This window comes from Malaclemys terrapin, chromosome 1 (assembly GCF_027887155.1).
Source record: "Malaclemys terrapin pileata isolate rMalTer1 chromosome 1, rMalTer1.hap1, whole genome shotgun sequence".
NCBI classification, from domain to species: domain Eukaryota; kingdom Metazoa; phylum Chordata; order Testudines; family Emydidae; genus Malaclemys; species Malaclemys terrapin.
In genome coordinates this window covers 49940059-49955940 of record NC_071505.1, presented here as the reverse complement: position 1 = coordinate 49955940, position 15882 = coordinate 49940059, and the positions used below count along the sequence as shown (strand labels likewise).

The 15882-nt window shown below is 48.6% G+C and overlaps 1 protein-coding gene across 4 annotated transcripts in view; it reads left to right on the top strand.

The window, feature by feature from the left end:
- LOC128834877 (uncharacterized) overlaps nt 1-15882 on the top strand; it is a 145981-nt gene that overhangs the window by 62898 nt on the left and 67201 nt on the right. For 2 of the 4 annotated variants that reach the window (XM_054024045.1, XM_054024037.1), the window contains exons 8-10: nt 9340-9428; nt 11788-11940; nt 14471-14603. In XM_054024045.1, coding sequence (XP_053880020.1) covers nt 9340-9428; nt 11788-11940; nt 14471-14603 — 375 coding nt within the window. The remainder of the gene's footprint in view (nt 1-9339; nt 9429-11787; nt 11941-14470; nt 14604-15882) is intronic. The other 2 variants (XM_054024060.1, XM_054024052.1) reach the window with 1 other exon arrangement.

Genomic DNA, 15882 nt, shown 5'->3' with positions numbered 1-15882 from the left:
TCAGAAGAAATCTTTAGTGTTCAGTTGCAAGCAGATCCTTGGCTGAACATTTGGCTAGCAATGTTACTGGGAACATATGATAGGGGATATCACCTTGAACCAAGTCTAGTTTAAGTTTTAGCAGTAGAAAGTGTTTTATCTTTATTTCTCTTGTAACCATTTCTGACTTTAATGCCTTTTAATTGTACTCCCTTAAAATCTGTCTTTTTCTAGTTAAATTTGTTTTATTCTTAGATCAAAACTAATCCAGTGTTATGAATTGGGTAACTATTTAAAGTAGCAAACTATTGTATATTGACCCCCTTACAGGGGCAACAGACCCAAAATATCCAGGAGAGGGCTGGACAGTGCAGAACACACTTTTTTTTTGGAGGGGGGGGGGAATTTGGGACTGAGAGCATGTTGGGGTTACCCTGCAAATGGTAACCTAGGTTGGTGAAAATCAAAGTGTGACTGGATTGCAGGCTACAGCTATACACAGACACTCAGGGTGTGACCTGCATGCAGTTTTGCTGTTTCTGAGGGGCCCAGGTTGGGAACTACAGCAGCAAAGCAAGAGTGACACATCCTCTTTCTTGTATGGCTTGCACCCCTGAGTATCATAGCCACTCCACCAGTTAGAAAGATCACCTTTTTTTTTTTAAGCAAGATGGCTGTTAATCAGCAACAGGGTCAGAAAGACTTTGGCCAGAAACTCCTCCCAGTCAATGTTTAATCTCCAGGGAAAGCTCTGGATCTCAGTTGTTGTTGCTTATTACTGCTAGCAATTGTTTGCAGGTCGGACCATTGCAATAACATATTCAACAATTCTTTGTATGTACAGACGGCAAATTCAATATACATGAATTCGGCTTCTGAATATGACAAGGCTGAGGCACAAATAGTTCGTAACCATTGTTTTTTTCCACAGTGCCAGCCTGAAATTGTTGCTTATGGCTGATAGTCCTGATTCTGATTGCTATCTAATTTATGATGTCTGGTTGCTATGGGTACTGCTCCATCTAGTAATTTTGTGAACAGTTACAATAAAGCTAAATAAGGGAATGAATAATCTGCAGAATTAACATGGGTCTAAAAAACAACATTTATTTCTGTCGAGCTGACACCGCGCCGGGCTCCGCGTCATCGGCACATGGTGAGGCGCCTCCGGTTTGCCGTTCTGAATTGGCACCCGGGACTGCATCCTCAGTGCTCAGCGAAGGACCATCGACATCACGGCACCGTCAGGGAAGTCTCAGAGGCGCCGGGAGAAAAACAGGGGTGAGGCCAGACCCGAGTTGGGCAGCCCACGATCCCCACCGGGACAGAGACCTCCGACTCATGCTGAGCGGAGTAGTCCAGTCCCGTCCGCGTGAGCCTCACCGGAGGTACACCTGCCTTCGATGCCGGAGGCAGCTCAGGCCGCACACGATATACTGACACTTCTGGTGCCGGGAGCGCCACTGCAGTCGGGTCCCCGGTCCTGTGGAAAGCCGCCTTTGGGCGCCCATCAGCACTCCCCGGCGGTGTCGGAGGCCGAGGCTGTGACAATGCGGTTCTGGAAGAACCCAACTGAGAGTGCCAACTCAGGACAAATTGCTCAAACAGGGCAGTTACAGCCCAAGGCTGGGGTTTTTCCACCTCTAAGGCAAACCAAACCAGCCAGACTAAGAGGATCTCGGTCTCACCCCACTGGCTAACCGCAAGTCTCACAAGCAATTTCCTTAGACACTCTAGTTTCCCAGTACCACCACCAGTACCACTCGTTATGGGGATGAATGGTTATGAAAATCAATACCCAAATAAAAGAAAAAAGGTTCTCCTGATCCCAAAGGACCAAGCCCCAGACCCAGGTCAATATACAAATCAGATCTTACTCACAAATCATGCTGTTGCCAATCCTTTAGAATCTAAAATCTAAAGGTTTATTCATAAAAGGAAAAAGATAGAGATGAGAGTTAGAATTGGTTAAATGGAATCAATTACATACAGTAATGGCAAAGTTCTTGGTTCAGTCTTGTAGCAATGATGGAATAAACTGCAGGTTCAAATCAAGTCTCTGGAGTACATCCCCAGCTGGGATGGGTCCTGAGTCCTTTGTTCAGAGCTTCAGTTTGTAGCAAAGTCCCTCCAGAGGTAAGAAGCAGGATTGAAGACAAAATGGAGATGAGGCATCAGCCTTATATAGTCTTTTCCAGGTGTAAGAACACCTCTTTGTTCTTACTGTGGAAAATTACAGCAAAATGGAGCCTGGAGTCACACAGGCCAGTCCCTGCATACTTTGCTGAGTCTGAAAGCATATTTGCCTTCTCTCAATGGGTCCATTGTATAGCTGATGGTCCTTAATGGGCCAGCAAGCAGGCTAGGCAGAGCTAATCTCAGCTTGTCTGGGATGTCACCCAGAAGCATAGCATAAGTTTGCCATACAGACAGTATAGAGCCAATATTCATAATTTCAACTATAAAACCGATATACACATATAGACAGCATAATCATAACCAGTAAACCATAACCTTGTCTTAGACACCCCATTTGACCCCCTTTATACAAGATTTGGGTGCCACTACAGGACCTTGGTTGCAACAATGATCTATATGGTCCCAGTTTATGTCAATAACGTCACAGAGGCACCTTCCTGGGTCGAGGTGCCTATTAGAGCCCCGCGTCGCACGTCGACTCCGTGTCTGGACTCTTCCAAGAGTGGATCCCACTCCTCCGGCCTTGAGCGCCGTCAAGGAGGAGGCAAGAGACAGCGCCGTTCCTCTTCCAGCGAATCCGAGAGGGACAGGTCGCGACGCCGTCGGCACCGACGCTCCTACTCGGGCGCCCGCCGCTTGTGGCGCGTCCCGAGAGTCCCCGGCACCGAGGCACCGTGGCCACAGGTGCCGCAATGACTCCAGGGACAGCTCCTCGGACATATATGTCTCGACCTCCTCTAAGTCGAAGTCTCGGGGAAGGAGTCGTCATGATTGGGACTGCTCCAGCCGCTCTTACGGCACCGTGCGCTCCTCCCGCACCTTGGCGTCAGCGTGCAGCTGTCTCTCCCAGGGCCACACCGCACTGCAGGACCAGCCTGCCCTGCTGGCGCCCGATGCGCCTCTGCTCCAGGCTGTGCCCTGGCAGGGACAGTGGTGCCAGTGGGCACCATGGTCTCAGGCACCTGCGCAGCCAGGCCCTCGCTCCGTGGCTGGAGCTTCTCAGTGCCGACCCGCGTCACCTTCACGGCACCTAGATCAACTTGTGGGTGCCGAACCCCCGGCACCGACTCCGGCACCGAACCTGGACGGGAGCCCACGGTGCCGTTAGCCGCTGAAGGCGCCCTTTGGCGCAGGGCGATTCGGTTGCGGTACTGCCTCCTTCTTCCCAGGAGGACTTTAAAGCCCACCAAGAGCTGCTTCGGAGAGTGGCAGCCAACCTCGAGCTCCGGGCTGAGGAGATGGAGGAGCCCTCTGACACCCTTTTCAATGTCCTCGCTTCCTCGGTACCGGGGGCGTGTGGCGCTCCCTTTCCATCAGGGAGTTACCAACATCACCACTGCCTTTGGCAGACCCCAGCCTCTCTTGGGCCTATTTCCAAGAAGGCCGAGAGGAAGTACTTCGTCCCTGTGAGGGGTCTCGAGTACCTTTATACCCACCCAGCTCCAAACTCCCTAGTGGTTGAATTGGTCCACCACCGTGAACAGAATGGCCAGCACACTCCAAAGGACAAGGATGCTCGTAGACTTGATGCCTTTGGTAAAAAGGTTTATTCGTCAACGAGTTTCCAGCTCAGAGTGGCCAACCATCAGGCGCTTCTGAGTCGCTACGAGTTTAACCTGTGGGGATCCCTCCCCAAATTTGAGCCCCTCATTCCTGACAAGGAGGTGAAGGAGTTCAGGGCGTTGGTTGAAGAGGGTGCGACCGCCGCCAAAGCGGCTTTCCAGGCGGCTTCGGACGCTGCAGACACAGCCGCTCGTTTGATGGCGACCGCTGTCTCCATGCGACGGGCGGCGTGGCTCTTGCTTTCGGGTCTGTCGTCAGAATCCCAATCCATAATGCAGGACCTGCCGTTTGATGGCAAGGCCCTTTTCGTGGACCAGAAGGACTCCCGTACCACCCTGCAGACTCTAGGCCTCTACGTCCCGCCTGCTAAGGACAAACCCAGGCCTCAACCCTCTGCTCCGCAAGCTAGGGACAGATATGAACCCCTGCCTAAGTGGCAGAGGGATCAAAGATGTCGGTCCCAACACCAATCCCACTCGGCCCCATGGCCTGGGGCCTCGAAGGCCAAACGCCATGTACTACATCAACAAACGGGGGCACGCGTTCCTGGGCCTTATGCAAGGAAGCCCAGCTCCTGTGGGAGTTTTGTATAGCCCACAGTATACTCCTTCGGGCCTTTTACCTGCCCAGCAAGAGCAACACGCTCGCGGACCGCCTGAGCAGGGTATTCTCCCAGCAACACAAGTGGTCCCTGCACAAGGAGGTGACCAGGTGGATCTTCCTACAGTGGGGTGCTCCCCAGGTAGACCTATTCGCCACCGCCCAGAATCGACAGTGTCCTGGATTCTGCTCCAGAGCGGGAGAGGGCGAAGGGGCCATATCGGATGCGTTCCTGCTCCCATGGTCGGGGCCCCTCTTGTACGCCTTCCTGCCCTTAATAGACAGAGTCCTACAGAAGGTGAAGTCAGACGGGGCGAGGATGATCCTCATAGCCCCGGATTGGGCCCATCAGCATTGGTATGGGTCCCTGCTGCAACTCTTAGCGGCCCCTCTTTGAAGGCTACACCCGGACCTTCTCTCCCAGGAGGAAGGTCGCCTCCTCCATCCCAACCGAGCCGTGCTCCATCTGACAGCTTGGCTGCTTCGTGGTTGAATGAGGAGGAGGGGAGGTGTTCTGAGGATGTGAGAAGGGTCTGCTGGAAAGTAGGAAACCCTCCATGCGGCGAACCTACCTGGCTAAGTGGTATAGGTTCTCTATGTGGGTGAGGGATAGAGGTTCCTCTCCCTCTTCCGCCCCTATCCATCTTGTCCTCGATTACCTCCTGTCCCTTCGGACCCAAGGCCTGGCGCCCTCCTCCATCAGGGTGCACCTGGTGGCCATCCCCCTGTGCAGGGCCTGTCAGTGTTCTCCCATCACATGACGTCCCAGTTTCTGAAAGGGTTAGATCGGGCATTCCGTTACGCCAGATCCCCAGTCCCTCTCTGGGATCTAAACCTGGTACTCTCCCGCCTCACAGGGCCTCTTTTGAGCCGTTAGCCACATGTTTGTGCTTCCACCTGTCGTGTAAGGTGGCATTCTTAGTGGCTATCACCTCAGCCCGCTGGGTCTCCGAGCTCAGGGCCCTGACCTTTGAACCGCCGTATATGGTCTTTCATAAGGACAAGGTTCAGCTCCGCCTTCACCCTGCCTTTTTGCCGAAGGTAGTCTTGGCTTTCCATATGGTACAGGATATTTTCCTCACGATCCTCTGTCCTAAGCCCCATTCCTCCAACAAGGAACGCAGCCTGCACATGTTAGATGTGCGCAGAGCACTGGCCTTTTACCTGGACAGAACCAGGCCATTTAGAAGGTCCCCCCAGCTTTTCATTGCTTAGGCTGAGCAGATGAGGGGGCAACCAGTCTCCACCCAGCGGATCTCCCGCTGGATCACTTCGTGCATTCGCACCTGTTATGACCCGGCAGGGGTTCCTTCGCCTCCTATAGCGAAGGCTCATTTGACGAGAGCCCTGGCCTCGTCCGCAGCCTATGTGGCTCATGTCCCTATTCAGGACATCTGTAGGGCTGCTATGTGGTCATCTGTCCACACTTTCTCATCGCACTATGCAATCGTCTCCCAGACAAGGGATGATGCCGGGTTTGGTAGGGCGGTGCTCCACCCGGATAACCCCTAAAAAATTTTTACACTTAAAACTCCTACCCGCCTCCATCAGGGATAGCTTGTAGTCACCTATAGTGGAATACACATGAGTAATCACTCGAAGAAGAAAGGACAGTTACCTGTTCCGTAACTGGCGTTCTTCGAGATGTGTTGCTCAGGTGTATTCCACGTCCCACCCTCCTTCCCCTCTGTCGGAGTTATCTGGCAAGAAGGAACTGAGGGTGGGGGGAGCACGCAGCCCCCTTTATGGCGCGATATACCGGCACCACTCCAGGGGTCGCAGCAGTGCTCCCCCACTATGGATACTGCTAAGGGAAAAGCTTCCGGCACCGGTGCACATGGCGAGCACACACACCTATAGTGGAATACACCTGAGAAGCACATCTTGAAGAACGCCAGTTACGGAACAGGTAACTGTCCTTTCCACCACGCTTGACCGTCCACAGGATATAGAAAGTGAGTCCGTATGATTGTGGGACGCATTTGGCGGACTCCCAGAGCATGAATCCAGAGGGGCTGCGTCTACACTGCAGAGCAATAGGACTTGAACTCTGAGTCCCAGCTTGACTCAGGCTTGGACCCTCCACCCAGGGTGAAAGTAACTTAAAGGACTTACCGGTATGCCGAAGTCCTGAGCAGGGGACGGGGCCTCAGCCGGAAGGGGTGTGGCCTCAACCAGAAGAGGCGGGACCTTAGAGCACTCGCGCCCTTTAAATCGAGATTTAAAGGGCCCGGGGCTCCGGCTGCGGTAGTGGCAGCTGGGAGTCCTGGGCCCTTTAAATCACTGCTGGAGCTACCAGCTGCAGAGGTGGCTGGGAGCCCCAGAGCAGGAGCCATTTAAAGGGCCCGGAGCGCCGGCCGCCGCTACTGCCCCGGCACCGTTAAATCACCGCCTGAGCCCCGCTGCCAGAGCCCCGGGATAACAGCAGCAGCCAGGGGCTCTGGCAATGATTTAAAGGGCCCAGGGCTTCCAGCTCCCGCTACCACAGTGGAGCCCCGGGCCCTTTAAATTGCTGACAGAACCACCCGAGCCCCGCTGCCAGAGCCAGCAGAGATTTAAAGGGCCCGGGGTGGTAGCGGCGGCTGGGAGCCCCTGGCCCTTTAAATCGCCACCAGAGCCCGGCTGCCGCTACCCCAGAGCTCTGGCAGCGGGGCTCCGGTGGTGATTTAAAGGGCCTGGGGCTCCAGCTGCCGCTACTGCTCCGGGCCCTTTAAATTGCCACCAGAGCCCCACTGCTGGAGCCAGCAGAGATTTAAAGGGCCCGGGGCGGTAGCGGCGGCCGGAGCCCTGGGCCCTTTAAATCGCTGCCTAGCCCCGCTGCTGGTGACCTGGGGTAGCAGCAACGGGGCTCCGGTGGTGATTTAAAGGGCATGGGGCTCCCAGCTGCCGCTACCGCAGCAGAGCCCCAGGCCCTTTAAATCACCACCGGAGCCCTGGGGGTCCCAACCACCTCTGCTACCTGGGGGCTCCGGCAGCAGGGCTCTGGCGGCAATTTAACGGTGCCCCAGGCCCTTTAAATTGCTGCCTGGGGAAGCCGGTCTGGTACGCCATACCAGACTGTACCGGCTTACTTTCACTTCTGCCTCCACCCATGTGGGGTCCTGGGACCCTGAATCCCAGCCCTGGGTTAGTGCAATTTGTTTGTAGACAGGGGGATTGAACGGGGGGGGCTAGGCTTGAGCCTGAGTTCAAACCTTGGACTTACATTCGTTTATAGATACCATCTGTGACAATCTTACCCATAAAAAGGATGTTGCTTTAATCAGTAACCTCAAAAATTAGAATGCCTTATTTTTAAAGATGAAGCAGTTGTGCTATGTGCAGTCGAACAAAAATGTATAATTCCTAATTAAACAAATAGCATCTTCATTAAGATTCTAGTGCAAGGTCCAAATACTCTGTGGCAAGCAGGAGCTATGTTGTGTGCAAAGTCACTGGCTGTGGCAGTGCTCTGGCAGAAATTTAATGCAGTTCACACCACTCACAGCTGTTGTTTCAGCCTGTCTGCAAACTCAAGATGACATTGCATTGGTTTACACTTTGTACATGTTTGTGCCATGAAGACTACAAAATGGAAGGCCAGCACTGCAAAGGAGGCAGTTAAAATTGTTTGGGTTACCTCAACTGTGCATGTCCATGCTTTCAAATGGTTGGATTTCTTTTAAGTTTAACTCTGAATTTCCTGATTTTGTCCTTTTTTTTGTTGCTACAAAATTCTTAATTTTTTTTTAACCCTTATGTTATTGATATGTCTGTCAACCTTAACTCCAATTTAGCCAAGTTTTTCATCTGGGAAATAAAAATAAGCATGATTTATACTATCTTCTATCTAGTTTAGTACAAAAGTTAAGTTAAATGACCACACCAAAGAGCATATATTAACATTTTCATTCCAGGGGCTCCATAATTAAACAGTGAGATTAATGAAAGTGAATAGTCAGGACAGAAAGTGCAACATTTGACATAAGCAGGAAGAATTGCTTGAGGTAGTAAAGCAGTGGTTTTCAACCTGTGGTCCACAGACCACTGGGGTCCGCAGACTGTGTTAGGGGCCCGCAAAATGCTGTTAGCGACAAAGAGTCCTGTGGCACCTTATAGACTAACAGAAGTATTGGAGCATAAGCTTTCGTGGGTGAATACCCACTTCATCAGACACATGATGTTGTTGTTACCATAGTTGTTCAACCTGAGGTCCGCAGACCACTGGGGGTCCGCAGACTAGGTTTAAGATTTCCAAATGGGTCTGCACCTCCATTCAAAAATTTTTAGGGGTCCACAGATGAAAAAAGAGTTGCAAACCACTGTAATAAAGCATAAAGAATGTTTGTAACTAGGTAAGGTACACATATTGTAGTTTGATCTTGCTTTCTGTCTGAACTGTGAATCTATTGAATGAACTGTAGAGACAATTCTGCTTTAGCATGGAAAGAGACTTGTTGACTAATAGGTCTTTTCTCTTTCTAAGTTCTGATAGGTGACAATTTATTTAATTGCAATCTTTATTTCACTATAATGTTAGAACATTGATGTGCATGACACTTAAAACCTGAAGATGACTATCTCCTGGAGAGTTAGTCTGATATTGGACATGCAAGTTTATTCTAAAAATGTATGTTTTAGAGCTATCCTTTAAGAGGCATGCACATATACACAAATAAATAAAACATGATAAAGAATGCCAAATATGTAGAATACTTGTGTAATGGTTTACAACATGCTAAAGCCTGAAATGAGAACATAATAAAATAATATTCATTTCTAAATTAATAAAAAAATCAAAGTAAATATTAATCCAACTTTTAGTAGCACTTAATTCTTTTTTTAATGGGACTCCATATATCTGAGTTGGCACTTCTTTGTGTAAAATTAATAACATAATTTGTCTGGTTTAGGGACAACTTGTAGGGAGAATGGGAGGGAATTGAACCCACATAATGACAGTAACTCCTAAGAAAAATGTTAAGTGCCTTTTTTTCTTTTCTGATAAATGTCTTACAGATACCTGTGGTCCCTCAATGTTCCTCACACAATAATGCAAGTCAACTTGATGGATGGAAGTTCATTCACTTCACATTTACCATCTGATTGTAAGAGCATTGAAAGTGTTTTTAACTAATTTGCTGCAATGACGTGTCTATTGCGCCTTCTGTGTTTAATATTACTCCTCTTTCTCCAGCCATGTTGTTAGTCCTCCTTTTCTTTTTTTTTATCAAAATGACTGAAAATTGATACAAATTTTTTCAGGTCGAAACTAAACATTTCATTTTGACATTAACAAAACATTTCAGTGTTTTTTTTTGTTTGGTCAAAACTATTCAGTGAACTCCATATGAATTCATGAATAGTTTCAGGTGACTTGAAACTGTATTTGTCAGCAAATAAACTATTTGAAAAATGTTATCCAGCTCTAGTTGTAGGGGCCCTTTGACATTATTAAAAGCACAGTGACATAAAAGATAAAGCCAGCAGCATCCCCTGGCCTCAAAACCCCTCAAATTAAAACATTCCCGCCAGTTATGGCCTGGCATTCATCCAAAGCAGATGGTCCAAATCCTCTTTATTTGATCTGCAATGTAACATGACATTTCCTCATGATGGAAGGAACTTGTATCAGCCATCAAGTGTTGATGGCTCAGTTTAATTAGACTGGCCACTGCTCAAGACTAATATGCTGCTGATGATGGGAAAGCAATATTTATTTGCCTCCTATAGTACAAGATTAAAAAAACATATTTATGGTGCCATCAGTCATGTTAGAAATGGACCATTTCTACACAGAGATTTTGTACCAGTAAAACTGTGTTAGTAAGGGATGTGGGGTTTTTGCCAATACCTGTATAGTTATACTGGTGCAGTCCCTAGTGTGGATGCAGTTATACTGTTATAATGGTGCCTTATACTGCAGTAGCTTATTTCCCTTCCTGTATGGGAATAAGCTGTATACTGGTATAAGCACATTTATATTTGTATAACTGCATTCACATAAGAGGGTTGTACCACTTTAACTGTACCGGTATAGTTAAAGTGGTACAACTTTTGTGTATACACAAGCCCTACAACAGGAATCACTATTTTTAATGGACAATATTTCCTTATAATGTAACATTATATTTACTTATTGCTAATTATTCCGTGAAATTGTAATTTTCTCCTCAAAGGTCTCTGATGATCTCTCCCCCTAGCTCTACCTCATCACTGTTAAGGATCTGCATTGCTGCCACCTTTATTCCAGCTGAGGAGGGCTGGAGGGAAGCCCCTTTCAGATCCCCTTTAAGCAAAGGGTTCTCTGTAGAGAAACATGAAGCATTTCTTACCCAGGGCTCAGCATATTACCTCTGCAGAGCTGTTAGCCTCTACCTGCTAGACTGTGAGAGACCTGGCATTGCACCATGGTATATTGACTGACAATACAATATACCACTAAGCTCTGACTTCACCACTGAGTATTTACAAATAGTTATAGATACGTATGTGGACTTCAGCGTAAAGTGTTTACTTATCTACTGATTCCTTCAATATAGTGACTAATTACAATGAAATATGTTTTCCAAGTTAAAAAAAATCAAGTTTAAACTAATCAACCATCAAATATTTTTTGATTTAAAGATACTGGGCTAGGTTCTCCAGCTCCCTTTGTGTCACTCAGCGAGCACAAAGGGACCAGAAACCTCCCATTACTCCCCAGTGGGCATAGAGCCAGTAGAGTCAACATCTATGCCGCTCTTTCTTTCAGTCCCCAGCACTGGGGCCATGTTGATGTGCAGGAATGGAGAAGGGTGAAGAGGGGCAGTAGCTAGAGTGCAAAGAATTCTGGCAGTCCCCAGATGGTCCCTAACGGGGACTTCCACAAATAAGCAAACTAATTCATACTGAATAAAGATGAAGAAAGGGTTACTTAAGCATCTGTTTCATAAAGAACCATCCATGGCAGTCTTTTTTATTATTAATAATAATTTTTGATATATGTTTTTCTTTCACCGCTTCCCTAGTTGAGGCTTCAGATCAAATGCCAGAATTTGATATGTCCACCTTACAAATCCTGCACCTGATATTACCAACTTCTGGTGTAAGAGCAAGTTGGGTAGTCCTTTCTAAGTCAGTTTCCCCAACAATGGAACAGGACCGCACTGTAGGCAGTGGGAACTATGTTAGAGCAATAGACGATGAAGGTCTCTGCACAGTGTGTGATAATGAAAATCTTTGAGGCCTCACAATCCTGTGAATTTTCCAAAGAATAACCTCCTCCTTTTTAAGATGAAACTTTTTCAATATACTAGACATTTAAGATTACTTAAATTGAGATCTTTGTTCTGAATACACTACAGATTTTATAAAGCAGATCATACACTTTTTCAAGAAATATATTAGTTCCCAAAACCTTTCTTCTAAAACCAGTTGAATTATACAACTTCATGTTTCTTAGAAAGTCTTTTCTTCCCAAATCAGCATTTCACAGAGAGAAGAGAATGGACTTACTTCCGGAGCAGAAAGCTGGGTCCTTTATCTGTAGCACTCCAACCAGTTATCTTGACAACAGTGCCTTTGCAAGGAGGACATCGTATGGAAAGGCATTGAAGGATTCTGGTTTAAAATTGAAGGGTAATGATTATACAGATTGTTACTGGCAAAAAATAACCACTACCCCCTCCCCCAGCCCAGTTCTTCCATTACAACACTCTCTGTTCTTATTTTTTATGAAGCATTTATATAGTATTGTAGATGTACATGGTGCTTTATGGAATATAAACCAGAATAACTCTTGGTCCCTGTCCCAAAGAGCTTTTTCATAGACTGGAGATGGGAGAGGAAGGAATGGGAAGGTGAGAGAGGAGAAAATGGGTGGAGTTCACGGGGAGAAAGGTAGATTTGGGAGTGATCAGCTTAAAGGGTGACAGCTGCAATACTTTGCAGATATCATTGCTGAAAGTGTGGGACAAAAGTAATTCTCAGCTTTTTTTCACCCAGGACCACAGTCTGTTTCTTGCTGGAACCCACCTAACAATCCTTTGTGGGTGAGTTGGGGTGCTGGCAGGAAAGGGCAAAGGCTCTGTGTACTAAGCAGAACTGGTGAGAAAGTCCTGTATTTCCTTGCAAACGTCAAATTGGTTATACTAAATTAGAGGTATAACTCTTTTTGTGCTTAAAGAGTGATCATGATTTTTTTTTAGCTCAAAGAGCCCAAGGCCAAATGATGTTTTTTCAGGGGAAATTTAAAAAAAGGCTCATTAGTAAATGTTTCTTTTGACAAAAAAACACTAGAAAATTTGACTGGCCCATGATAGATTTAACTCTGTTAAATTTAGAGACCCATGGCTATGTCTACACTATGGACCCTACAATGGCACAGCTGTACCACTGCAGCTGTGCTGCTGTAAGGTCTCCTGTGTGGCCGCTCTATGCTGGTGGGAGAGAGCTCTCCCACTGGCATAATTAAACCACCTCTAATGAGCGGCAGTAGCTATGTCAACTGGAAGGTGAGCCAACCCCATGTGGCAGGGGAAGAGCTCATCCAGCAGCCAGCTGCTCTGCTGCTCCCTCCCTCTCCAGGCTGCAGCGACACAGGGAAAATACTGCTGCCAGGGGGAGCGCTGCCTCGTCACTGCTGGGCGTCCTGAGAAATATGGGGGGACACATAACCCTGCATGCCCCCCCAGTGCATCGCCTCTGTGGCAGGTGCGGAGCAGCAGTGGCGGCAGGGGCTGCGCTTTGTGGCAGGGGAGCTGATAAGGTGATCAGAGAGCCTGGGCCGCTGTGGGGAGCCTCAGACCTTCCACCTGCCATGGGTGGCACACCCCAGGGGGCAGAGACGGGGCTGATGGCTGCTCTCCGCTCCCCTTCCAGGGCAGGTGGAGGGTTTAGGGCTCCCCACAGTGGTCTGGGCTCCCTGGGCAGCTCTTTCCTTGGCCTGGCTCCAGCTTCCAGTCTGGCCAGGGGGCGGGGAAGAGGAGGAATGGGGGCTGGGCCACAGTTCTGGTGCTGGTGGCAGTCCCCCTTCTACACAGGTTCCAGTGCTCCTGGGGCCCCCAAATTGTCTCATATGTTAATCCACCATTGCTTACAAGGAAATGCCCATTTAGGTCCAGAAAACTCCATGAACTTTGCTTTCCAGAGTTTTCCTGAATTCTTTCATTGAGAGATAGGGTTTGCCCCAATGTGGAACAAACAAGGGTAAAGCTCACAAATACCATGAACCTCCAAGATCAGAGCTAATCCTCCAGGTCACAGGGGCATCTTTGAGGAACTCTGGGCCTCTGAATCAACTCTGGGTTCCTGTATCTCTGCCCCTGCCTCAGTGGAGCTGCACTGCAAGGGACTCCATAGTTGATCCCTCACTCCCCACCCTTTAAGAGTATGTCTGTACTACAGTTACCTGAAGCTGACCCATGTCAGGCTCGTGAGGCTTGGGCTAAAGGGCTGTTTAACTGTGGTATGGATGTTTGGGCTTGAGCTTTGTGGTGTGTGTGTTTATGTGCATCCACCACCCTAGTTCCACTTCTCCTGCTCACTTCCCAGCCCTGCCCTCCTGGATTCCTGAAACAGTACAAATGTTGAATCCAAGAGAAGGGGGAAAATATTGCTGTGGCAGCAGCTGACCCTTTTCTGCACGGAGAGGGAGAGATCCATGTGCAGATGGTCCTTTCTGCAGGCAGATCCTAAACTTATGATCTGGCCCCATTTTACTCACAGCTTACAACTAGACTAAAAATGCTGCACAGGGAGATTTTGAACAGGACCTCAAGCTGCATGTAAGAATTAGATTCAGAGTCAACATGCCAGTTTAGATTATAATTTCATTTCTGAAGCAAATGTGAAGGACCTTGCCTATAGCAGCAGGAAGCAAAGTGGCCTTCATAGCTATTGCTGTACCAGTGCTATCATCGCCAATAGGTGTCACTGGGTTTCCATTTAGATTAGATTAGAAAACATTCATATAAATACAACTGGAGCTTTAACTATTGTGTTCTGTGAAAGTAATCAGAAAAAGGTTACAGTTTAGCACAACAGTGGAACACATACAAAATTATATGAGAAAATTGAGAAAACACTGCAACTAGCATATCACAAATGTGAAACCAATGCTGAGGTACGAAAGTGAGCTAAATCCTGTACATGGTTATATGTTCCTTAGCCAACGAGATTTCAGAGAGGATTCTAAGAATTACACGGGCAGCTTCAGAATGGTCAGAAAGGACGACATCCAGAAGCCCTGTGAAGATAGATTCAAAGACAACAGTAGCATCAACACTTGGCACCCGTGCATGGTAAAAATAATCCCTTGTCTGTGAATGTGAAGTATGGTTAAATACCTCTGTGGTCCAGTGCAAATTGATTAAATAGTTAGTTCTATTTTGTGTGCATGTGTGTGCACAAGACTTTGGGGGTGGGGTTGGCTTATACATGTAGAGCGTTTCATACGTTGCTCTCAAGTGCTTTATGAAGAAAGGTTAGTATCATTATTTTCAGTTCCTAGACAGGGAAATGACTTGCCCATGGTCACATGACAGAGCCTGGAATAGATTCATAGAATTTAAGTCCAGAAGGGATCACACCAGATCATCTAATCTGACCTCCTGTATATCACAGGCCATCAACACTCAGCACCCTCCCACTAAACCCATCAACCAAAATGAGACCACAGTATTACAGCGCAGAGGAGACTAAACTATTATGTGCCACAGGCAGAGAATAGGAAGAACTGAGGTGCACCAGTGCTTGTGGCCCCCACAATGGCAGGGAAACAATTAAGTAAGAAATACCCAGATAATCTTAGTAAGTGACCCTGCCTCGACATGCTGCAGAGCATGGGCGTTGGGTATCGTAGGCAAGGGGAGGCTGTACCTCCTCAAACAGCCTAGCGTTGCCCCGCCTCCAGGCCAGCGTGCCTACTGCAGGGACTCAGGGCCGCCGGGGCGGCTGGTGCTGGGCTGTGCTGCCTGCCCGGCACTCCGGGGCTGGCTGCCCAAGCACCAGGACTGGGGACTGCCCGGAGCTGGGGGCGCAGTGACCATGCTGCCCGGCTGCCTGAGCACCGGGGGTCTGGGTACGTGGCGACCGCGCTGCCCAAGGGCTGTGGGCGCTGAGGCTGCAGTGCACCGGGGCTGGGGCCTCGCCCCCCCCCCACTCCCAGATGTCCGGCGCTGGGGCCGCAGGGCTGCGGTGGGGGTGCTTTGGGCTTCTACGGGGGGCAGGGGAAATAGAAGGGGAGGGGAGGGGTCTCAGGCACAAGGCAGGGGGCGGGGGATAGCCCGGCCACCGATGCTGCAGAGGAAGGCAAAAAATCCCCAAGGTCACTGCCAATCTGACCTGGAGGAAAATCCCTTCCCAACCCCACATATGGTGATCAGTTAGACCCTGATCATGTGAGCAAGAACCAACCAGCCAAGCACCGGAGAGGAAAAAATAGAACTCAGATCTCTTGCTTCAGCCCATTGGTCTATCCGATAGACCAAGCTGCCTGTTGGAACAAACTCTCCCCTATGGTATATAGCAGAACTCCCATTGAGTTGAATATGTGGTTGAAGGGGAGACTGGGCCCATTTT